The sequence below is a fragment of the Choloepus didactylus genome, chromosome 10 (genome assembly GCF_015220235.1).
Source record: "Choloepus didactylus isolate mChoDid1 chromosome 10, mChoDid1.pri, whole genome shotgun sequence".
Lineage (NCBI taxonomy): Eukaryota > Metazoa > Chordata > Mammalia > Pilosa > Megalonychidae > Choloepus > Choloepus didactylus.
Genome location: NC_051316.1, coordinates 86,209,258 through 86,234,785, shown reverse-complemented (window position 1 = coordinate 86,234,785; position 25,528 = coordinate 86,209,258). Strand labels below are relative to the sequence as shown.

The following is a 25,528-nucleotide window of genomic DNA, read 5'->3' as shown; positions in this document are numbered from 1 at the left end:
AATATTCTAACTTGGCAAAATTAATTGGGAAGATTTTTTTTTTTTTAAATCATCATTTTATTGAGATATATTCACATACCACGCAGTCATACAAAACAAATTGTACTTTCGATTGTTTACAGTACCATTACATAGTTGTACATTCATCACCTAAATCAATCCCTGACACCTTCATTAGCACACACACAAAAATAACAAGAATAATAATTACAGTGAAAAAGAGCAATTGAAGTAAAAAAGAACACTAGGTACCTTTGTCTGTTTGTTTGCTTCCCCTACTTTTCTACACATCCATCCATAAACTAGACAAAGTGGAGTTTGGTCCTTATGGCATTCCCAATCCCACTGTCACCCCTCATAAGCTACATTTTTATACAACTGTCTTCAAGATTCATGGGTTCTGGGTTGTAGTTTAATAGTTTCAGGTATCCACCACCAGCTACCCCAATTCTTTAGAACCTAAAAAAGGTTGTCTAAAGTGTGCGTAAGAGTGCCCACCAGAGTGATCTCTCGGCTCGTTTTGGAATCTCTCTGCCACTGAAGCTTATTTCATTCCCTTTCACATCCCCCTTTTGGTCAAGAAGATGTTCTCCATCCCACGATGCCGGGTCTACATTCCTCCCCGGGAGTCATATTCCACGTTGCCAGGGAGATTCACTTCCCTGGGTGTCTGATCCCACGTAGGGGGGAGGGCAGTGATTTCACCTTTCAAGTTGGCTTAGCCAGAGAGAGAGGGCCACATCTGAGCAACAAAGAGGCATTCAGGAGGAGACCCTTAGGCACAAATATAGGGAGGCCTAGCCTCTCCTTTGCAGCAACTGTCTTCCCAAGGGTAAAACTTATGGTAGAGGGCTCAACCCATCAAACCACCAGTCCCCTATGTCTGTGGTCATGTTAGCAACCATGGAGGTGGGGTAGGCGAATACCCCTGCATTCTCCACAGGCTCCTCAAGGGGGCACTACATCTTTTTTTTTTTTTTTTCCCTTGTTTGTCTTTTTTCTTTTTCTTTTTTTTTTTTTTTTAACTTTCCCTTCTTTTTTCAAATCAACTGTATGAAAAAAAAAGTTAAAAAGAAAACAAACATACAATAAAAGAACATTTCAAAGAGACCATAGCAAGGGAGTAAGAAAAAGACAACTAACCTAAGATAACTGCTTAACTTCCAACATGTTCCTACTTTACCCCAAGAAAGTTACATAATATAGCAACATTTCAGAGAACTTGTTCCTACTACATCCATCAGAAATTAACAGACCATAGTCATTTCTGGGCATCCCCAGAACGTTAAATAGCTTATCTGTTCTTCTTGGATTATTGTTCCCCCTTCCTTAATTGCTCTCTACTGCTAGTTCCCCTACATTCTACATTATAAACCATTTGTTTTACATTTTTCAAAGTTCACATTAGTGGTAGCATATAATATTTCTCTTTTTGTGCCTGGCTTATTTCGCTCAGCATTATGTCTTCAAGGTTCATCCATGTTGTCATATGTTTCACCAGATCGTTCCTTCTTACTGCCGCGTAGTATTCCATCGTGTGTATATACCACATTTTATTTATCCACTCATCTGTTGAAGGACATTTGGGTTGTTTCCATCTCTTGGCAATTGTGAATAATGCTGCTATGAACATTGGCCTGCAGATATCTGTTCGTGTCACTGCTTTCCGATCTTCCGGGTATATACCGAGAAGTGCAATCGCTGGATCGAATGGTAGCTCTATATCTAGTTTTCTAAGGAACTGCCAGACTGACTTCCAGAGTGGCTGAACCATTATACAGTCCCACCAACAATGAATAAGAGTTCCAATTTCTCCACATCCCCTCCAGCATTTGTAGTTTCCTGTTTGTTTAATGGCAGCCATTCTAATTGGTTTGAGATGGTATCTCATTGTGGTCTTAATTTGCATCTCTCTAATAGCTAGTGAAGCTGAACATTTTTTCATGTGTTTCTTGGCCATTTGTATTTCCTCTTCAGAGAACTGTCTTTTCATATCTTTTGCCCATTTTATAATTGGGCTGTCTGTACTATTGTCATTGAGTTGTAGGATTTCTTTGTATATGCAAGATATCAGTCTTCTGTCAGATACATGGTTTCCAAAAATTTTTTCCCATTGAGTTGGCTGCCTCTTTACCTTTTTGAGAAATTCCTTTGAGGTGCAGAAACTTCTAAGCTTGAGGAGTTCCCATTTATCTATTTTCTCTTTTGTTGCTTGTGCTTTGGGTGTAAAGTCTAGGAAGTGGCCTCCTAATACAAGGTCTTGAAGATGTTTTCCTACATTATCTTCTAGGAGTTTTATGGTACTTTCTTTTATATTGAGATCTTTGGTCCATTTTGAGTTAATTTTTGTGTAGGGGGTGAGGTAGGGGTCCTCTTTCATTCTTTTGGATATGGATATCCAACTCTCCCAGCCCCATTTGTTGAAAAGACCATTATGGCTCAGTTCGGTGACTTTGGGGGCCTTATCAAAGATCAGTCGGCCATAGATCTGAGGGTCTATCTCTGAATTCTCAATTCGATTCCATTGACCTATATGTCTATCTTTGTGCCAGTACCATGCTGTTTTGGCAACTGTGGCTTTATAATAAGCTTCAAAGTCAGGGAGTGTAAGTCCTCCCACTTCGTTTTTCTTTTTTAGAGTGTCTTTAGCAATTCGAGGCATCTTCCCTTTCCAAATAAATTTGATAACTAGCTTTTCCAAGTCTGCAAAGTAGGTTGTTGGAATTTTGATTGGGATTGCATTGAATCTGTAGATGAGTTTGGGTAGAATTGACATCTTAATGACATTTAGCCTTCCTATCCATGAACATGGAATATTTTTCCATCTTTTAAGGTCCCCTTCTATTTCTTTTAGTAGAGTTATGTAGTTTTCTTTGTATAGGTCTTTTACATCTTTGGTTAAGTTTATTCCTAGGTACTTGATTTTTTTAGTTGCTATTGAAAATGGTATCTTTTTCTTGAGTGTCTCTTCAGTTTGTTCATTTCTAGCATATAGAAACATTACTGACTTATGTGCATTAATCTTGTATCCCGCTACTTTGCTAAATTTGTTTATTAGCTCTAGTAGGTGTATCGTTGATTTCTCAGGGTTTTCTAGATATAAGATCATATCATCTGCAAACAATGACAGTTTTACTTCTTCTTTTCCAATTTGGATGCCTTTTATTTCTTTGTCTTGCCGGATTGCCCTGGCTAGCACTTCCAGCACAATGTTGAATAACAGTGGTGACAGTGGGCATCCTTGTCTTGTTCCTGATCTTAGAGGGAAGGCTTTCAGTCTCTCACCATTGAGTACTATGCTGGCTGTGGGTTTTTCATATATGCTCTTTATCATGTTGAGGAAGTTTCCTTCAATTCCTACCGTTTGAAGTGTTTTTATCAAAAAGGGATGTTGGATTTTGTCAAATGCTTTTTCAGCATCTATTGAGATGATCAATTGATTTTTCCCTTTCGAGTTTTTAATGTGTTGTAATACATTGATTGTTTTTCTTATGTTGAACCATCCTTGCATGCCTGGAATGAACCCCACTTGGTCACGGTGTATGATTTTTGTAATGTGTCTTTGGATTCGATTTGCAAGTATTTTGTTGAGGATTTTTGCATCTATATTCATTAGGGAGATTGGCCGGTAGTTTTCCTTTTTTGTAGCATCTTTGCCTGGTTTTGGTATTAGATTGATGTTAGCTTCATAAAATGAGTTAGGTAGTGTTCCATTTTTTTCAATGTTTTGAAAGAGTTTGAGTAAGATTGGTGTTAGTTCTTTCTGGAAAGTTTGGTAGAATTCCCCTGTGAAGCCATCTGGCCCTGGGCATTTATTTGTGGGAAGATTTTTGATGACTGATTGGATCTCTTTGCTTGTGATGGGTTGGTTGAGGTCTTCTATTTCTTCTCTGGTCAGTCTAGGTTGTTCATATGTTTCCAGGAAATTGTCCATTTCTTCTACATTATCCAGTTTGTTGCCATACAGTTGTTCATAATATCCTCTTATAATTTTTTTAATTTCTTCAGGATCTGCAGTTATGTCACCTTTTTCATTCATTATTTTGTTTATATGGGTCTTCTCTCTTTTTGATTTTGTCAGTCTAGCTAGGGGCTTGTCAATCTTGTTGATCTTCTCAAAGAACCAACTTTTGGTGATATTTATCCTTTCTATTGTTTTTTTGTTCTCTATGTCATTTATTTCTGCTTTAATCCTTGTTATTTCTTTTCTTGTACTTGGTTTAGGATTGGTTTGCTGTTCATTTTCTAGCTTCTTCAGTTGATCCATTAGTTCTTTGATTTTGGCTCTTTCTTCCTTTTTAATATATGCGTTTAGTGCTATAAATTTCCCCCTTAGCACTGCTTTTGCTGCATCCCATAGGTTTTGGTATGTTGTGTTCTCATTTTCATTCGTCTCTATGTATTTAGCAATTTCTCTTGCTATTTCTTCTTTAACCCACTGATTGTTTAGGAGTGTGTTGTTTAACCTCCAGGTATTTGTGAATTTTCTAAGTCTCTGATGGTTATTGACTTCTAATTGTATTCCATTGTGGTCAGAGAATGTGCTTTGAATAATTTCAATCTTTTTAAATTTATTGAGGCTTGTTTTATGTCCCAGCATATGATCTATTCTGGAGAAAGTTCCGTGAGCACTAGAAAAGTATGTGTATCCTGGTGATTTGGGATGTAATGTCCTGTAGATGTCTGTTAAATCTAATTCATTTATCAGATTGTTTACGTTTTCAATTTCCTTATTGGTCTTCTGTCTGGTTGATCTATCTATAGGAGAGAGTGATGTGTTGAAGTCTCCCACAATTATTGTGGAAACATCAATTGCTTCCTTTAGTTTTGCCAGTGTTTCTCTCATGTATTTTGTGGCACCTTGATTGGGTGCATAGACATTTACGATTGTTATTTCTTCTTGCTGAATTGCCCCTTTTATTAGTATGTAGTGGCCTTCTTTGTCTCTCATAACATCCCTGCATTTGAAGTCTATTTTATCTGAGATTAATATTGCTACACCCGCTTTCTTTTGGCTGTAGCTTGCATGAAATATTTTTTTCCATCCTTTCACTTTCAGTTTCTTTGTGTCCCTGTGTCTAAGATGAGTCTCTTGTATGCAACATATTGATGGTTCATTTTTTTTGATCCATTCTGCGAATCTATATCTTTTAATTGGGGAGTTTAATCCATTTACATTCAACGTTAAAACCGTGAAGGCATTTCTTGAATCGGCCATCTTATCCTTTGGATTATGTTTGCCATATTTTTCCCTCTCTCTATTAATATCCTTTATTGTACCCATACCGAATCTCTTTAGTACTGAACCTTTCTCCAAGTCTCTCTGTCCTGTCTTTGTTTCTCTGTCTGTAGGGCTCCCTTTAGTATCTCCAGTAGGGCAGGTCTCTTGTTAGCAAATTCTCTCAGCATTTCTTTGTCTGTGAAAAATTTAAGCTCTCCCTCAAATTTGAAGGAGAGCTTTGCTGGATAAAGTATTCTTGGCTGGAAATTCCTCTCACTCAGAATTTTAAATATATCGTGCCACTGCCTTCTCACCTCCATGGTGGCTGCTGAGTAGTCACTACTTAGTCTTATGCTGTTTCCTTTGTATGTGGTGAATTGCTTTTCTCTTGCTGCTTTCAGAACTTGCTCCTTCTCTTCTATGTTTGACAGTGTGATCAGTATATGTCTCGGAGTGGGTTTTTTTGGATTTATTCTATTTGGAGTTCGCTGAGCATTTATGATTTGTGTATTTATGTTGTTTAGAAGATTTGGGAAGTTTTCCCCAACAATTTCTTTGAATACTCTTCCTAGACCTTTACCCTTTTCTTCCCCTTCTGGGACACCAATGAGTCTTATATTCGGACGTTTCATATTATCTATCATATCCCTGAGGTCCATTTCGAGTTTTTCAATTTTTTTCCCCATTCTTTCTTTTATGCTTTCATTTTCCATTCTGTCATCTTCCAGGTCACTGATTCGTTGTTCAACTTCCTCTAGTCTTGTACTATGAGTGTCCAGAATCTTTTTAATTTGGTCAACAGTTTCTTTAATTTCCATAAGATCATCCATTTTTTTATTTAGTCTTGCAATGTCTTCTTTATGCTCTTCTAGGGTCTTCTTGATTTCCTTCATATCCCGTACTATGGTCTCATTGTTCATCTTTAGTTCTTTGAGTAGCTGCTCTAGGTGTGTCTCTTCTGGTCTTTTGATTTGGGTGCTTGGGCTTGGGTTATCCATATCGTCTGGTTTTTTCATATGCTTTATAATTTTCTGTTGTTTTTGGCCTCGTGGCATTTGCTGAACTTCATAGGGTTCTTTTAGGGTTTGTAGACCAGTTGAAGTCCTTATCTCTAATTTATCAGATCTACAGCTTCGTGGAGTACACTTTCTCTAACTAACCAGCAGGTGGCGTCCACGAGCCACCTGTTCTCCACAAGCCAGATCTCCCCTGCTTAGCCTTTTTAGTGAGTGGGGGAGTGAGTCTTGTGGGGCCCAATTGGTGTACCAAGCTTGCGTGTGTAGTTGGTGTTGCCTGCCCTGTATGTGGGGCGTGTTTCTGGGCAGTCGGTGAGGGGTGGTGGCCCTAACAATCAAATCTCCCTGATGATCCTAGAGTTTTAAAGCTACTGCAATAGTCTAATCCTTCAGTTCAGTCCTGCCACAGTTTGTCTCTGCCACTGACCCACAAGTCTTTGGTATTGGCGTATGGCTCCTGAGACTTGCAAGTGGGCCCCTCTTCCAGGCTGTGCACCCTGGGTCCTCTGTTGAGGGATGACTGTGCTATGTCACAGGTGAGTGCCGTCCCCCCAGGGCAGTTCTGGGCTGCTGGGCTGTGTAGGGAGGCTCCCAGTCTGCTGAAATGATGGCTGAATGGGGCTCTGTTAATTCACACTGCTCCCCCTTCCCAGCTCTGGGACATTCAGCTGAGGTTGCAGGGAAGGCTAATGTCCACGCCCAGTTTTGTGGTGTGTGCCTGTTATTTGAAGCACTTCCGTCACACTGGGTTGTCTGGGGCAGCTCTGGGCTATGGGGCTGGCGATGGGCAGGAGTGTTTCCTGTCCACCAGGATGGTGGCTGTGAGCGGACACCCCCCTTTTCTTGGGAAGTTGTGTTGTTTAGTGAATTTTCTCAGCCACTGGATTATTGCCTTTTGTCTCAGAGCTCTCTTAGTTCTGCTCTTGACTTGACGTGCCCAAATTTCAATTCTTTGAAGCTTTCTGTATTGAGCTTCTTAGAGTAATTGTTTTAGAAAAAGCAAAAAGGATTTAAAAAAAAAAAAAAAAAAAAAAAAAACAGCCCTCCTCAGAGATCTAATGGGTTATTGAAATGCTAATAGACAAAGCAACCAGGGCCATTAAGGAAAGGTGCACAGGGCAGAGAGATCAGCCTTGCTTTGGGATTTGCATATGCGCCTCAAGGCCTGATCTCCGCCCTTCCCCTTTCTGTGTTCACCAGAACTCCAAAAATCCTCTGCTTTTATTTTGGAGTTTTTCGTGTTGTTTTTTTTCTATGCCTGTCTCCTCTCTGCTGGGCTGGCTGCTCTCAGAGTCTCTGGTGTCTGGTCTCAGTCTATCTATGGTTGGAGTTTGAATCAGTAGAATGAGTTTCCGATAAGAGCAGCCACTGCAATTCTCCCTTCTCCTTCCTGGAGCTGACAGCCCCTCCTCCCCCGGGACTGAGCCTGGCAGGGAGGGGCGCGGGTCCCCTGGCCGCAAAAACTTACAGATTTCGCTGATCTCAGCAGTTCCACGTTTTCATGAGTGTTGTATGAAGTATGCCCAAAGACAGATTGCTCTGTGGTGTCCAGTCCACGCAGTTCCTGGCTTTTTACCTACTTTCCTGGAGGAGTAACTAAAACATATAGCTCACCAGTCTGCCATCTTGCCCCGCCTCTAACTGGGAAGATTTATATGTCCTGAAACGGTTTAAATGCAGAGGAATTATGTGTCCCTTGAAGGTTTAAAATAGCTTTCCAAAAACAAAACCAGAACAAACAAAAAACTTGCCAAGAAACTAAGTGGAAATAAGCACTTATTTTTTTTAAATTCAGTTTTATTGAGATATATTCACATATCATACATCATCTGTGGTGTACAGTCAACAGTTCACGGTACTATCATATAGTTGTGCATTCATCACCCACAATCTATTTTTTTGAACATTTTCCTTATACCAGAAAAAGTAAAAATAAGAATGAAAAATAAAAGTAAAAAAGAACACCCAAATCACCCCCCCCATCTTTCATTCAGTTTTTGTCCCATTTTTCTACTCATCCATCCATACACTGGATAAAGGGAGTGCTATCCACAAGGTTTTCACAATCACGCTGTCACCCCTTGTAAGCTACATAGTTATACAATTGTCTTCAAGAGTCAAGACTACTGGGTTGGAATTTGATAGTTTCAGGAATTTACTTATAGCTATTCCAATACATTAAAACCTAAAATGGGTTATCTATATAGTGCATAAGAATGTCCACCAGAGTGACCTCTTGACTCCATTTGAAATCTCTCAGCCACTGAAACTTTATTTTGTTTCATTTTGCATCCCCCTTTTGGTCAAGATGTTCTTGATCCCATGCTGTCAGGTCCAGATTCATTCTTAGGAGTCATATCCCACGTTGCCAGGGAGATTTACACCCCTGGAAGTCAGGTCCCACATAGGGGACAATTTTTCTGTTTCTTCCAAGGTTATTCAGAGTTCTTGAGTTAGTTTTGGTAATTCATGTTTTTCTAGAAAGTTGTCCCTTTTGTTGAAATTTTCACATTTATTAGTGTAGAGTGCTCATGTATTTCCTTATTTTTTATATGATCTTTTCTATGTCTCTGGCCATATCTGCTCCTCATTCCTTATCTTGATATTTATGTCTTCTCTTTTGAATCTTGTCCTGGTTTGTCTGTTTCATTGACCTTTTCAAATAACAGTTGCTGGTTGTATTTATTATTGTGTCTGCTTTCCTATTTCCTAATGCATTGTTTTCTGCTTTTTTCTTGATCGATTCCTTCCTCCTCCTTTACCTAAGTTCATTTTATCACTTTCTTGATCTGACTTCTTGGGTTGAAGACTTTGGTGAGGCAGTGGATTATGAACCTGGCTTTAGGGTACAAGGTTTCAAGGCATGCATAATGGCGGTAGAAACTGTTGGGGTTCAGACATGACCAAGAGAAAGGGTCGCTGTGGAGAAATAACCCAATCCGAGAGCAGGGGAGCTGGAGTCCAGTCCAACCTTGCATCCAATAAGGCAAGTCCCTCTCCTCTCAGGACCTTATCCATCCCAGGCAGCCAGGTGGGATGTGGGCATAGGTGGGGTCTGGGACCTGTGAGCTCCCTGCACCAGGAAAATGCCGTCCCTCTTTCAGGAGGCAGATTTGGCCTCCCTCTGATGATGTCCCGGCCCCACCCCAGCACACACATCCATAAAAACTACGGAGTTGAATTTCCTTCTGCATGATGAACCAAAAAGCAGTAGTGACAGCATGGCCAGAAGGCTCAGCCCTGGTGTCCCGGCTGAGAGGCACGTGGAGCTCCTGCCCTCATGGTCAGAACCCTGGCTGGGTCCACGTGCAGGGCTGCGGAGCGTGGTGGTTCCAGGAGTGCACTTGGACGTTGGATTGCTTGGGTTCATACCATGGCCCTTACTGTGTAACCTTTCTGTGCCTCATTTTTCTTTAAAATGGGGATAGTGTCAGTACCTTACTTCATAGAGTTGTTGAAGGTTACATAAGTTAATGATTTAAAATCTGTAGAGCAGAGCCTACTGTTTTATATGATTTTTATGTAAATATTTGTGCTGGTGGTTGTCATCATCAGGGGTGTGAGGCTGGGGGCAGGGAGGGGGTCTAAGCTGGGAGCTGCTCCCCTGGTTGGAGGGGCCGTGAGCCCGTCAGAGCTGCCCAGCCTTTGGCTTTCCTCTCCATACGGCCACTGACATTTCAGTCGTGCAGCGAGTAGTCTGATACTTGCTTTCACTCTGCTTCCTCAGTCATCTTTTCATCAATCCTCGTGTCACTCTATCTCTCTAACAACTGTGAAGAAGATACTGCCCTTCCTCATGCTGCTTGGGGTGGAGGAAGGTCTCAGGCTGAGCTGAAAAACTTGGGCTCAGGCACCTGCTCTGTGCCTGCTCCCTGAGAGGCCTGGGCTGGTCGTTTCACCACCACGGATTTCAGTTTCCTCATCTGCAAAATGGCAGCAGGCCTTGGTCAAAAGAGCTCCAAGAGCCCTTCTTGCACTAGTTCTTGGCCGAGGATGGAGGGGATTGTAACGGACTCCAGAGAGCCCTGCTTCTCAAGCGGGGTGGCTTCTTTCATTTGTTTCACAAATTCACATGGGTCTGTGCAGTGCCAACCTTGGGGCCTGAAAGCCCGAGTCCTGGAGCTCACCCTCTGCAGAGAGAGGGGCTGCCCTGGAGGGTCGTGGGTGTTGGGTCAGAGGAGGGGAGGGAAGGCACAAGGAGGCTGGTGGGGGCAGCCTCACCCCTTAGCTCACCTTCACAGTGGTCAGCTCTGCCGACCTCAGCTTTCTGTTTAATCTCTGCTCTCCTGGGGAATCAAACTGGTTGAAGTTCGTTTAGGGAATCAAGGGCTCCCCTGTAACAAATCCTCATGGGAGGAGATGTGAGTCGTGCTTGTCTCAAGCCAGGATGCTGGGTCCACAGCCAGGGACGTGGTGAGCAGAGGGAGGGAGGGAGCCTCCTGTCTGGCAGCTGTCTGGTGTTCTTTAAGATTCTGGAAAGTGAGCAGAAGCCAGTGAAATGAGGCAGCCTGGGGGTGCTGGCTGGGCGGTCTTTAATGACCAGCACTAGAAAGTCTGTTCGTTCCTTCAGGGATATTCACAGGCTCATACCATGTGCTGGCCTCGATTCTTTGGGGGTGTTGGTCAGAGGGGGTCCCGCTCCTATGGCCACCTGCCCCCATCATCCACCTGAGGCGATGGCTCCACAGCCGTGCACTGCCCCGCTGGGCCCCCCGAGAGGCTTTGGGGGTGCTACTGGGGCTCGGCCCGGCTCTGCACAGCCAGGAGCTGCTCACCAAATCCCTGGACCTCTTTGGGCTTCCCCTCTCCTCCCTTCTAGTCCCAAGGCTACCTCATTTCCTGCCCGTTTCCAGGACAGCTGACAGTGGGTGCATCCCTCCTCTTTCAGGGAAAGCCGCCAATTCTCTCCACCAGGCTGGATGCTCGACCTGAGGACCCAACAGCTGATCACAGAACAGTCTGCTTTCCCCAGGTTTGGGTTCTTGGTCTTATCCAGGACCCCTTGTTACGTACACATAACTGGCTCTAGGGGTTTGAAAGGGCCATAAGCCCCTGCTTTTTCCCTAGGAGACAGATAAACCTCGGTCGTGTCTCCCTGACAAGGTACTGCTGCCTCGGAGTTGTCTTTCACCTGGTCTGGACCCAAGCGTGCTTGGATGCGCCATCTGTTCACTTATGTATTCACTGAGAGCCACTGGGTGCCGGGCCCTGTGGTGAAGGCAGGTTTTCTAGACGTTGTATCAGGTTGGGAGCTGGGAGCCCCCGGAAAGGTGGACGCTGTGTATCTTGTTTGCCTCCATGTTCCCGGGTCCCAGGACAGGGCTTGGTGCAGGAGGTGCTTTTCTCGTGTTCACTGAGTGAATGAAGAGCTCTAGGGCAAAGGAGGAAGAATTCAGCACGGGGCCAGCCTGAAGCTGGAGGCTACCCCCGGGGCAGCCTCCAGGAAAAGGAGACATTTGAGCTGGTCTTGGAAGGTTGGGGGGTGTGGGCCGGGGGCTGGGGGAGCTGAGGACACTTGGTGCAGAGGGCACAGCAGAAGCAAAGGTGTGGAGGTGGAGAAGTCGCGCGGAGAGCTGGATGGAACGAGGGTGGGCCAGAGGTGCACTGGCACCTGTGTAGTCTCCCCTCCCGAGGAGTCTTGCTGAGTGGATGCAGGGAGGCTGGAGGTGTGTGTGTGCATGTGTGTGAGCAAGTGTGAGTGACGGGGGGAGCTGGGGGCCCTTTGGCGTTGAGCGTCCAGTTGTGACAAATGTGCAGAAATGTCCCGGGAGCTGTGGACATGAGTGGCTGGCCGTGGAGATCTCACCCCCTGATTTGTTGCTTTGATTCCTCAGGCCGCGACTTGGCGAGCACGACCCTCCCTGGGTACCCTCCGCACGTCCCCCCTGCCGGACAGGGCAGCTACTCAGCGCCAACGCTGACAGGGATGGTGCCTGGTGAGTTTGCTTTGTCGGTGTCTCCACAGCAGGCAGTGGACGGGGTTTCAGTGGGGGGGGCATCCCCCAAACAGCCCAGGTGACCTCTAAGCTTCCGAGAAGCAGACCTGAATAAATCAGGCAGAGGTCTGCTCTCGTGGCCTCCTTCTCTGCAGCTGAGCCTGCGGTGGGGGTTGGGACCAGCCAGCAGCATCTGGGAGGAACTGGAGAGAGGGGGGACCTTGCTGTCACCCAGACGACCCTCTGTGGCCACACGGGGAGCCTGAACACAGAGAGGTGCAGGACCTGGCAAAGATCGTCAGGCCGGTGTGAGCGGAGGCCATTCCCCTCCCTCCCCTCCACTCAATTTGTGTGACGTGGACAAGTGGAGACCCTGAGATGCTCTTGGAGGCCTTGGTCCTTGAGGTTTAAGATGACGTGTACAGGACAGACAGGACGTCGGCCAGTGGGTTTGTCACTTGTTCTAAACTGAACACTCTGTGGTGACATCGAAACCTGATCCCCTTGGGCCGTTGATGTGTCAGGTTCCTTCAAGATGTTTGGAAAGGGGGCCCCCTGAGTCCTTCCTTCGTGGAGTGGCGTGGGGGCAAAAGAACCCTTCACTGTGGCACTGGCCGTCCATGTAGGGCATCAGCAAAAGGGGGACACAAAGAATCCTCTTGCAAAAGATGTTTGAAAAAAAAATGAGGGGAAAAATTGAGACTTTGTGGGATGTTGTTACCCTTCTTTATGGGTTAGCGTTACCTCTTTTGAATCCTTTACAGGGGCACGTTCAGGGCCTGGGGCTCTAAGAGCCTCACTCCCCTCCTCTTCACTCTCATGGGGCATCTGAAAACGCCAGCTAGCTTGTTTCACTCCCTCCCCACCCTGACTGCTTTCTCCCTGGAGCCTCACAACAGCTCTGAGAAGTAGGTGGGAGGGGTCATTCACCCCACTTTATCGCTGAGCCCAGAGAGGGGCTGGGATGTGTCCAGGTCACCCAGCAAGGAGGAGGCAGAGCCAGGGCTAGAGGCTGCTCAGAGCCACCCTCCCTGGGGTTCATTCTTTAGAGGGCTCTGGTCTGGCCTTGCTGGGGCAGTGACCCTACCCATGAGTCAAGGAGTCTGCAGGGCCAAGGGGATGCGTCCCTTGGAAGCCCCCATATCCTCCCCCCCAACTGCTAGACCGCAGCCCCATCCCCTTCCAGCCTCTTCCCCAGGGCTGCCGGAGGGCTGGATCTTCGTGGGGGTGCAGATGGAGCTCGGTGTGAGAGCTGAGGTGTGTGTGAGGCCCTGTGCGATCATGAGTGGAGCTGGGGTGGGCAGAGAAGTGAGCAGACCACAGCTGGGGTGGGCTTTCCCCATGCAGCCCTGTGCTGGCACAGAACACAGTGAGCCCAAGGATTCTAAATTTGATCCTGGCCTTCCAGGTTGTTATGAAGTTGTATTTAACAAGGTAGGAGGATAGAGCATATTTCATTTAACGGTTTGTTAGCTTGATTTATGACTGTTAAATATGAGACATACGGGAAATGGCCTCCATTTGTACTCTTGCCCTGGGCCTTGCCAGTGCTGGGGAGGCCTGCCAGGTTCTGCCTGCAAATCCTTTGCCTTTTCTGCTTCAAGGAGGGTCTCATGCAGAGCTCAGGGAAATAGTGCATCCAGGGCAGAGTGGTGGGACAGTCACCATCATTTTACCCCAGCAGGTTCCTTATTCTCCAGCCTTCAGCAAGTTAGGGCAGTCTTGGGGGACAGAACCCACACAATATCCATTAAGGACTCCTGGCATTTATACAGCATGTCATAGAGTGTGAAGTACTTTCCCCAGAGTCCTTTTGTCTCACCTGCGAGGTGGGCAAGGGACAATGTGCTATCCCCATTTTCCAGAAGGTGAAGCTGAGGCCCAGAGGAGTTAGGGAATTTCCGGAAGGTATAGGGCTTGTAGTTGGGAGGGCTTGGCCCTGGACTTGGCCCTCCAGTTCCATGCTCCTTCTGCTGTGCTGTGCTGCCTGGCTGTGCTCTCTGAATCTGCCAACTCAAGCTTCTCCGTGAGGGGAGAGCAGGCATGCTGGCAGGTGAAGCTGAGGCTTGCTAGCTGGCTCTCCTGGCTCCACACTGCAAACCCCAGAGGGGCTGAGTTCAAAGAAGCAGCTGAACTTCCCCAGTTTATCCAAACAGAGCCTGCCCTCCATCTCCCAGGAGTCCTCCAGCCCTAATTACCAGGCTGAAGAATCCAATGGCCGTGGGCCTGGCAGAGCCCCCGGTGGGAATGGATGGTGGCTACCCGCCCATTGCCCATTGACGGCGGCAGCAGGACTCAGGGCCCCGAGCAAGGGCATGGCCTGGCCAAGCCTGCTGGCAGCAGCTGGGCAGGGGCAACCACAGGGCCGGCCAGGTGCCAGCGGCCCCGGGACTCTGTCGCCGGCCCAGAGGGAGGGTGAGCACGTGTGTGGGGAGGAAAACAAGCATCCTGGCAGGGGCGTCTGCTGCCTGGGGGTCCCGCGTCTTCTTCCTCCTCCTTTGTCCTTCCACACCTTCCTGCTGTGCAGCAACCCACTTCCACCTGGTTTTCCTCTTGCTCCTTTTGCCTGCCCCATGCTCTGTCTCTTCTGGAATCCCTCCAACACTTGCTCGGTGCCAGGCCTGGAGTCAGGGCTGGGATTCCGAGCTCAGCAGGCCGGTCCTCATTTCCTGTTCCCCAATGCCCAGACCACTTTCATGTCTTTTGGACTTTTGTTTTACAACACTGTTTCCAAATCTCTGTTTCTTGGGGTGACTTTGCTGGCTCTGTCCCCAGGCTTGTCCCCCAGGACAGAGAGGCCCCTCCTGTCCACCCAGCAGGGCCCTGAGCCTGCCTTTCCGGCCTCCTTTCCCAGCCTGGTCGTCTCCTGAGAGCTCACTGGTTCCCAACACGCCTCACGCTCCTACAGGTCAGCGTCCTTCCTCACGCTGTGCCTTTGGCTTGGAAGCCTTCCAGCCTCCGCCTGCTGAAATCCAGCCTCACCCTTAAGCGAAACGTCCGCTGCCCCATGAGGCCCTCTGATGTGGCCCATGACTGGGGGATCAGTCTTCGTGTCTGGCTCTCTAAAACCGCATGGCCAAGGGTGCCTGTGGCCCAGCTAGTGAGGCCCGAGCCCACCCCTCCCACGGGGAGGGGAAGGGGGCTCCCCCAGGGCCGGGCCCTCTGCCCCACGAGTCTTCTGCACCTTCACAGCTGCTAGCACAAAGGAGGCTCTTTTAGTGAGCGTTGGCTAAAGGAAGGAGAGAGAGGCAAGATGGAGGGACAGAAAGAGGGAAAATTACATTAACTTTTATATTCATTTCCTGTGGCTGCTGTAACAAAGTACCACAAATTGGGTGGCCCAAAACAACAGAAATTTATTCTCTCGCAGTTCTGGAGGCCAGAAGTCTAAAATCAGGGCCATGGGTCGAAATCAAGGAGTCAGCAGAGCCACAGTCCCTGGGAGGCTCTAGGGAAGTGTCCGTTGCTTCCAGCTTCCGGTGGCTGTGACATTCCTGCATCACAAGGCCGGCATCTTCAGATCTCTCTCTGCTCCACCTCCACAGGGCCTTCTCCTCCGTGTGGGTGTCAGATGTCCCCTGCATCTTTTTTATACTTTTACATGTGGTTGCATTTAAAGTGCACCAGGAAAATGCAGCAGAATCTCCCCATCTCAAGATCCTAAACTTCATCACATCTGCAAAGAGCCTCTCCTTGTTCTTTTCTCCATGTGAGGAATATTCACAGGTTCCTGGGGTTAGGATGTGGCCGTTTTTTAGCCTGTCACATCCTGTTTGAGGATTTCGACATTTTATTTGTTCAGATTTCGGATCCATAACCTCTCGGGCTTCTGAGTCCGGGAGGCATTCACCTGTTGATGGGGGTGGCGCTAATGGCAATGGCATTTCAGAGCCCTGGGGGCAGCTTGGCAGGGCACGGGCTGGGCAGCACACTGGGCAAGGCTTTGGGGCGTCTGTTGGTCTCGCTCTGGCCCTGTGAGTCTCCCACGCGACAGCGTTCTGCGTCACCCTAGGGAACAGTCCTTCCCTGTCGTTGCTGGTTGGCTGGCAGTGCGGTCCAGAGAGAAACTGGAAATCCTCGGGGTTGCTTCTCCCACTGTAGGCTTTGGGAAACATTTGGCTGTTGCTTCTTCCCCTTATCAGGGAAGGCACTTGCTTTCAGAAGACACAGAGGAGGGATTGTCTCCAGGGAACACTTGGGCAGTTGAACTTCCAGGCCTGAAATGACAGACGTTACATTTTCAGTGTTTAACGTCGGCTCCTTGGCTTGGACTCGTGTATTTTGAGTCCTGATTCTATTACCAGAGTCGTGGCTGCCTCTTCTGGCTCCACAGCATTCCCACGTCTGCCTGGTACTGCTTCTTGGTCTTCTCTAGTGTTTATCGCTTCCTTTTCTGCAGCTCTGCAAACTCTGTATAACGCTTTGCTGTTCAGTTAACCTTGAATAAAACAAAGCATACCCCACCAACTTAGAAGAAAGACAGTTTTCAGATTTTATTTTCATCAAGTCCCAGCAAATGCCAAAAGTTTTGCACCAAAGATTCCATAGCATGTCTGGATGGGAGCAACTAGTTGCCCAGAGATATTTATACAACCTAACAGATATTGACATGACATTTGAAACTTTTGAACGTTCTGGGCTGGAGGAAAAAGGAAGGGGAGCTCACTGCCTTTTGGCTTGAGTGAGTTGAAGAAACAAAGTAAACCTCTTTGAGATGACCCGGTCGAGGACTGCCCCTGTCCGTGAGTGCCCCGTGAGCCGCGTCCACAGCCCTGTCCCATGTGCTTAGTCCTGGCTCTGTCTCATGGGCCCTTTACTTGACTCCTCTCTTTGGGGCTTCGGGCCAAAGTGCCAGGAAATCCTGACTATGTCGTCTTCACCTTCCCGGGGCTGCAGCACATGCAGAAGCCAGTGCACGGGCAGCCTCCCAGAGGGACATGCATGAGGGAGAGCGCTGGGTTCCTGTGGTCCGGGGCACTCTCTTTGCCATGGATTAGCCCACGCCATTTCTTCCTACCACAGCATCTAAACCAGGACCCCCATCGTTCTCTCTCAAGGCACCCTGTTCTTTTCATTCATGATACCAAGCACAATTGAAGTTATTTATTTGTTTTCCCCTTCCTCATCTCCCTTTCCCTCCGGACTGCACAGCCCATCAGGGCAGAGGCTCTATCTGTTTTGTTCACTGCTATGTCACTGGTTCCCAGCAGAGTACCTGGCACGTGGTAGCACTCAGGAAATAATAGTTGAAATAAAAAATGGGGGGCTTTGGGCTGGGCTGCCACTGCAAGAGCCAATCTGTTGTGGCACCAGTGAGCATGGGGCTAGAACAAGGAGAGCTGAGAGTGCGGAGCTGACTTGGCTGAGTGTGGCCTGGTGCTGGATTGGCAGCCACGGGGTCAGGCAGTGGGAGGACTGGATAGTCAAGGGCATGGACTCTGGAGCCAGACCACCCGGTTGTGAACCATCTTTCTGGTTCTCAGTAGCTGTGTGACTTGGGACAAGTTACATAACTTCTCTGGGTCTTAGTTTCCTTCTCCTCTGTGATATGGGGATGATGATAAAAATAGTGAGCATTAAATGATGTAAAATCTCTTAGAACTTTGCCTAGCACATATTAAGGGCCATAAAACTGTTAACTACCACTACTCTTATTTATACAGGGATCAGAGCGTAGGGGGTGTGGGTGAGAGAAGCCTAGCAGGCATACCTAAAGCTGGCCTGGCCTAGCTGGCATAAATCAAGAGTTCTCCAGCAGAGCTCATCCCCGTGGAGCCCACGGATCAATGGGAGAACCAATTAAAGAAGAATCTGGTCACAGACAAGCACACTGGCTGACGGGGTGGGGCAGACTGTTTGCTGAGAGCCTGGAGAAAATGGAGATGCCACTTGGGCTTGGCCCAGCTGAGGAAGGCATTCTGGCAAAGCGGAACCTTAAGCTGGGCCTTGAAAGGGGCATCCTCAGCCATCTGAAGAGGAGAGTGGGGAACACTGGGGTAGGGCAGGGAGCTGAGCCCAGTGGCTGGAGGGGTGTCATGGGGAGGAGGGGGAGCCCAGCACACTTGGCCTGTGTAAACAGTGTTGGCAGGAAGGGGAGCTGGCTGAAGATGAAGGTGGTGCCCAGAAAGGTTAAGATTTGTACTCATCAGCTTTGGGAGGTCAAGCAGATGGACTCAGGTGAGGGCCTCTGCAGATAGGTGGCGAAGCAGGTCAGGAGCACAGGGTCTCAGTCTGGGTCAGGGAGTGATGTGGAGCTGCCCCCAAGAGAAATGAGAGGCACCTTGGGAAAGAGTGTGGCTTCACCTCTCATTGGCTGCCTGGCCATGTACAAGCTCTGTGAGCCCTGGGCCTGCCTTACCTGCTGCTTTTGAGGATCGTGTGATGATGGGGGTGCAGTGTGAGGCACTAGCCATGTGAGATAGGGATGCTGAGGCTCTGGAAGGGAGGAGAGGGTTTCCTTTGTACACAAAAAGACTACCCCTGATTTTGAGCCTGCCTGCTGGACAGGCCTGCTCTGTGGAAGGCCTGCAGACTTGGGGAGGTAGGGACAGCCAGGGAGCACCAGGAGGAAAGCAGGAACCTAGATTCCAGCCTGGCCTGGCCGGGGAGTCCCTGTATGATCCCAGACACGTCATTTCCACTCTCTGGGCCTTGTTTGGCATGTGAACCAGAGGTAAAATATGTTCTGCACAGCTCCAACTGGCAAGGCTAGGACAAGCAGATGGGAGTTGGAGGGACACCCTTTCAGCCTTGTATAAAGAACTTTCCCCATGATTAGAAAGGAAGCCAGACTGCCTGGTTTGGGAATAAGCAGGCTTGGGAGGGAGTGAGCTTCCCGAGGAGCCCACAGGAGCCTGTGAGAAGTTGGAGGGACTCCAGCATCTCCTGGGCCTCAACATCATGCTTGGGGAGTGTTTGCTCAGGGAATGAAGGGCCTGTGCTTTTGGCTCTTGCTTCTCCTTACCCCTGACTTTCTTCCTGAGCCCTTTGCCAGCACTCCTGTCGGGCCTGTGGCCTGGGTGCTTTCTGAGCTCCCCCCAGGCCTTTGTCCACCTTGCCCCAGCTGTGGGTCGTGCACCTGTTGCTCGTTCCTGACTCTCTGCTGCCCTCTAGTGGCCCCCTGTCACTCTGCCACACCAGGAATGTACAACTGACACCACCACCACCCCAGACACAGGCTGAGATGGAATGACAGGTGTCCATTCATTTGTTCATTCATTCATTCCTCAAACATTTCCTGAGCAACACTGGGTGCTAGTTCCGGGTGAGGTTTGGGGTTACAGACCCAGCCTCTGCCCTCAGGGAGCTCAGAGTCTAGTCGGGAAGGTAGGCATAAAAATATCACCCCAACATGCTATGTTAAGAGCGAAAACCAAAGCATGTGCAAAATTTCAAGGAAATGCAGGGGAGGGTACCGCTGAATCTTCTGGGGCAATGGGAGGGAGGTGGGGGAGATCAGGGAAGGCTTCCTGGAGGAGGTTATTTGAGCTGGAACTTGAAGGGTGAGTTTGCCAGTTGGAGAAGTTGTAGGGACATTCTTGGGTGACGGGCCAGTAGGTCAGAAGAAACAGAGGGGACAGAAGAGCAGGGACATGGACATTGGGTAGGAGCTGGGGGGAACTGAAGCCTTGAGGGGCTGGCAGGAGACACAGGAAGGGCAGGCCAGGCCTAATGAAGAAGGGCCCCAGCCCCACCCAAGACCCTGGGGCGTAAAGTGGTGTGTCCAGTAGCCTTGACCAATGGCAGGCTCACCCCAGGCAGATTTGGATGTGATTCCGGGGCCTGGAGTGGTCTGATCTGGACAGTCCATGTGAATAAAGCTCCCCAAAACCCTGCATTAAAGTGAAGCTGGGATTAGGAAGAAGCTGACACCCTCAGGTAGGCTTCATGAGCTCTTTGCAACATTTGGGAAGGAAAGAGTTGCAAAGGCAATTCTGGAAGGGATGTTGGAGGCGTCAAGGTCCCACTTGCATTTAGGAGGCCTGGGTTCTGATTCCAGCTGCCAGACCATTGCAGCATGACCTTGGGATGTAACCGTGGGACTTCCTATTCTCTCTTAAAACAGGCAGGGGGTGGAGAGATTGGACTATCCACTCCCTAAGGGGCTTTCTGGCCCTGCCATTCAAGGGTCCTAACGTCCATATCTACTGCTCCACACTTCCTGGCTGGATGGAGGGCTCTCAGAATCCTGCCACCTCTGCTCAGAGTGGGCAGAAGATGTTTCCAGTTTCCCTTCAGGTTTGGGACTGGAAATGTGACAGAACAAACAGCCCTGGGCTATCACGTGCAGTTTGGTGATTTCCAAGGACGTGAACTGGGCGGAGCTGAAGGAATGAAACCTCAGTGTGTGCTAGTCCTGTGCACTCATCGGAGGGACCCATGAAACTGCTGTGGCCGGCGAGGACTGGCCTGCAGAACCTCCGCGCTGGGATGGGCCTTACAGACTTTGGAACTAGACCCTAAGGGCAAGAGAGAGCACAGATCACCGAGCTCCACCCACTATTGGTTCCATCACCATATGCAGTTTCCCTTTCGGGAGCAGTGGTGATGGGGTGGAAGCCTTTCCAACTCGAAGCAGACTGCTGGGAGACAGTCTTTTCTTAATCACTCAGATCCTCGATGCCAGGTTAGGTGAGAAAAAGTGTCCTATCTGGGGTAGAGCGGCCTGTGTGAAACCAGGCGCTCACTGTCCAGGCAGTGTCCGGTTCTGGGGGAGCTTGGAGCTGGGAGTTGAGGGCGTCTTCACCTCCTTTGATGCTTCTATGTTCAGCTCCCTTGTTAGTTGCTCCCAGGCTCTGACTGCTGCCTATGGGGGCTGGAGGGGTCCAGATTCAACTGCTCCAACCCAGTCATGAGTGCCTGAGACCTTGTGTTTGGGCTCCTGACTCAGTTTCATCTGATGTGCCTTGACTGGTGGTGTTCCTTAAAAAAAAAAAAAAATTAGTGACTGCTTTGTGATGCCTTCTTAGGCGATCAAGAGGATACAATCAGGAGTTACATTAGAGGAAATTGAAGTATTTGTAGAGGGACTGAGCATTGGATAGCATGAAATAGGGGAGGGTTGGGCCTTGTGGCCTTTAGAGGTTGGGGTCCTGGGGTTAGTTGAAGAGAGGAATGTGGGAGGTGCACGGCCAGAGTGTGGGTGTCCTGAGGAGATTGGGTGGCCGCGGGGTGCCTAAGTCCTGATGGCCAAGTCAGACTCTGACAGGGGTAGAGAGGATAGGGATCCAGGAGACAGACCCTAAGGACTGGACAAGGCTTGCAGCCCAGGCTGCATGGGCTTAGCAGAGCAGCAACAAGAGAGCCACTCTTACCCCCTCAAATCCAGGAGGCCCCCAGTCTAAGGTCTCTTCCCACCCCATCCCCTTCCCCAGGATTCCTCAGAAATAGCTGTGCACAACCCACCAGCTGCATCTCAGAGCAGCTCTCAAAGGCATAGGTGGATCGGCTATGTAGTTTGTGAGGCCTGGTGCAAAATGAAAATGCAGGGCCCCTTCTTCAAAATTATTAAGAATTTTAAGATGGCAACAGCAGAGCACTAAACCAAAGTGGGACCTTCAGAATGTGGGGCCCTGTGAGACTGCACAGGTTGCCCCCCCAACACCGCCCCTGAAGGTGGTCTGGGCAGAGGTGTGGGGTTGCACCACAGTCCATGTGGTGCCCTTGCCCGCCTTGCCAGTGCAGCCTGAATGGTTAAAAACAAGATAGGAGTCACCTGGGCCTCCTTGTTTTCCTTTCTTGTTTCCAGCAGAAGCAACAGGGGCTGACTTTCAGTATCTGGAGTCCCTAGCTGGGCAGAAAGAGCAGACCTGTTCTGTGTGGTCCTGGACGGACAGCTGGGCAGTGGGAGAAGGGTGGGTTTCATCCATGGAAAATCAGTGAGGTGCAGCTGGCACTTAGCAGGGACCTGCTTTGCACAGGCTCTGTGCTGAGGGCAGGAGGGTGCTCTGGGGTGAGTGTGACACGGTTCCATCCTGTGAAGCTCCTTGTTCTGAGGAGAGATGGATACACTGACAGCCAGCTGGGATCCAAGCCCCAAGGCCGGGATTCTCCCAGGCAGCTGCAGGCTGCACCTCCTACACTCTGAGAAGAGGCAGATAGTCTGTGCTTTGAAAGGGGCAGCAGCGAGGAGCAGGGTCCAAGGCATGGGCTCTGCAGTCACCTTCCATGGCCACACTTCCTCACCGGGATCCCTCGGTTGGGAGAGCTGCTGAATTGTCCTGGGCCTCTGTTTTCATATCTATTAAGTTGCATAGGGTGCGTGTGAGGATTAAATATGTTGACATGGCCAAGTGCTTTAATACAGCGCTTTGAACACAGTAAACACTCTACAGGTTAGGGAGTAGTGTCAGTGTTACTTAACCCTACCCTGGAATACCTCAACCTGGTGCGTGTTAGGCCACATCAGCAACAGGGAGAAAAATCTGGCTCTGACAGCAAGAAGAATTCTTTGGAAGAGCCTGGGCAATCCATCCCTGTGGGGTGCCAAGCCCCTCCCTGAGGTCTCCCAGCTAAGGTGGGGCCCCAGCTGTTCAGGGAGGGTGTGGGAGAGTGTCATCAGACCAGCCAGTTTTCTGGTTCTGCTTTTCACTATCCCCGAGAAGAAAGCTGAGCTGGAAGTCTTAGGAGATTGTTCCCAGGGGAGCCAGGATGTGGCAAGCTGTCCAGCCCCTTCCTGCATCCTGGTCTACCGAGGCTGCCCTGGGGAATGGGAGTGAGACCGTGACAGTGCAAAGGCCAGTGAAAGGTGCGATGCTCAGGGCTGGCGGCAGAGGGTGCCAGGTGGCCTTTCCTGGTGTAAGAACTAGTGAGGGGCGTAACAATGCTCCCCACCAAAGATGTCACACCTAATTCCTGAAACGTGTGACTACATTGCCTTACGTGGAAAAGAGACTTTGCACACGTGATCAAGTTAAGGATTGAATAAGAGGTTTTCCTGGATTATTTGGATGGGCCCAATGTAATCAAATGGGGCCTCATGAGAGGGAGACAGGAGTGTCCGAGTCAGAGAAGGAGATGTGATGGTGGAAGCAGGGGTCTGAGTGATGTGGCCACAAGCCAAGGAATGCAAGCAGCCTCAAGAAGCTGGAAAAGGTAAGGAATAGATTCTTGCCTAGAGCCTCCAAAAGGAACACTGCCCTGATGACACCTTGATTTTAGCCTCATAAGACTCCAGAACTGTAAGATAATAAATTTGCATTGCTTTAAGCCCCTAGGTTGGTGGGTAATTTGTTAAGCAGTGATAGGAAAGTAATATAGAATTTAAGGGGAAAATCTTGCCTGCTGTTCAGTCTGACTGCCTGGGAGTAATAGCTACTGCTGGTTGAGCACTTGCTGTGTGCCAAGGGCTTCTCTAAGTGCTTTGCCCGTGTTGTCTCATTTAATCCTCACAGCACTCAATGGGTAGGTGCTCTTGTATTCCCCATTCTATAGATGAGAAAACCAAGGTTCAGGGAAGCTGGAGAGCTTGCCCAGGGATTCAAACCCAGGCAGTCTGACTCTGTACCTGAGATTTTACTCTACTGCTTCATCTCCCAGGACCACTCCTGGCAACAGGTCTGCCCAGGGGGCTGGGTGGCAGTTCTCTCTGGTTACATGGTGACTGCAGATCTCAGTCTTGTTTGGGGGCAAACAAGGAAAAGGTGCTTACGGACTGGCTCACTGGGGTTGGGGTGAAGGGAGGCTGCAGTCCTGGGTGGAGCTGGACCAGGCAGCCCTGTCCTGGACGTCATCCCCATTTGGGAGCCAGCTCCCCGCAGCATCCAGAGCTCAGCCCGTCCCCTTTGCTGCCCAAGTGAGGCTTCGGACCCAGTTCACTGCTTCCGGTTGTCTCTCCTTTTACTTTTAATGACATTGTTTGTGAGTGTGTCTTAGTCCCTACCAGAATTGAGCTTCTGGAGGCAGGAGTTTGGGGTCCCAGTGGGGACTTCCCATGGGGTGTGAACCTGGGCAGGCCCTGGAGCCAAAGGCCTGAGTTTTTCAAGAATTTACACTAATTTGAAGCCTGAAAAAACTCCTCTTCCAGGAGACTGAAAAACTGACCTTAATAAATGTTAAATTAAATGTTTACAAATTGTAACATCATGTTAACTTCATTAGCTGTTGAATTTAGTGTCTATAAAAATTTCATTATCTTTGGAAACAATGTTTAGTTTAGATTTTCTCATTTTGCAAGATTTCCCAAGTCTGTGCCTTGATTGCAAAATTATAAAAACAAAGACTGTCACATTTTTAAAGCAAAAAGTGCTTTGAGTGTGTGTGTGTGGTGCATTTAATGTGTGATGTACTGTGACGGGGGGTTGGGAAGGGGCCTGCATAGGAAGATTCTGGAGGTCGGGGAAGAGCTTGAGAGAGATCCTGATTTTCGGTTAAACAATATTGAAAATAAATAATGGTGGAGCCTTGAGCTGATTAATTTTTAGTAGCCAGGCATCCATCCATCCATTTTTTTTCTTCCCCTCCCTTCCTTTCTTCCAACATTTATTGAACATCTACCACGTGCCAGGCGTAAGGCTAGGTTTATAAGGTTGAATGCCATGGCCTTGTCCTTGAGAAGCTCCTAGTGGGCAAGGCAGAAGGGCAAGTCAATCAGGGTCCATAGGGGACAGGCAGGATTTCAGGTAAGCCCAGGGGCTGTGGGAGCACAGAGAAGGGGCATCTAGCCTAGACTGGGGGTATCAGGCATAGAGAGCTCCAGAATTTCAGTATAGGAGGGCTGAAGGGGGCATATCTGACGCCACTTTTGCAGAGCATTTTGCTAAGATTGAGAAAACACTGTTGTCTACATCAAAGAATGGGGGAGATTAGGGGCATAGCTCAAGCCTCCCAAGTGGTCACTGGGTCAGGGGAGGAGTCTAAGGAGAGACGGTTCTCAGGCTTGTTTGTGATGGAGAAGCATATGTTAGCCAGTGGGAGGTAGAGTGAGGAGGGAGAAAATGAACATTTCAGGAGGTGGGGGGAGGGAGAAGAACTCTGAGACATGCTTTGCTCTTGACAGACTGGAGTCCTTCCAAAAACCAGTTTTAATCTCTTGGGGTTGTCTGTGCTCCCTTTGGCCTGCTGGAATCTGCAGCCCCCTGACTCCAAGCCTCATCAGCTGTCAGCCCTGGTCAGCTGGACCAACCACTGCCTCTGGCCCTGTGGGTCACTCCGTTCAGGACAATTCTTCCTCAAGAACCCCTGGCAGTGTCTAAAGCCCCCTGGGCCAGAGAGAGCCAGTGGGGCTGGGCTCCTCCCCTGTAAAAGGAGAGCACACTCAAATGAGGCCAAGTCATCTCCTAGTTGCTTCTGAGAATTCTCCAAACCCCCCACCTGCCATGTTCCTGCATACAGTAGGTGCTCAATGGGTATCAATG

At 48.7% G+C, this 25,528-nt stretch overlaps 1 protein-coding gene across 5 annotated transcripts in view; it reads left to right on the top strand.

The window, feature by feature from the left end:
- Window positions 1-25,528, top strand: part of PAX5 (paired box 5) — a 215,954-nt gene that overhangs the window by 148,063 nt on the left and 42,363 nt on the right. For all 5 annotated transcript variants that reach the window (XM_037798682.1, XM_037798684.1, XM_037798683.1 and 2 more), the window contains exon 8: window positions 12,072-12,173. In XM_037798682.1, the coding sequence (XP_037654610.1) occupies window positions 12,072-12,173 (102 nt within the window). The remainder of the gene's footprint in view (window positions 1-12,071; window positions 12,174-25,528) is intronic.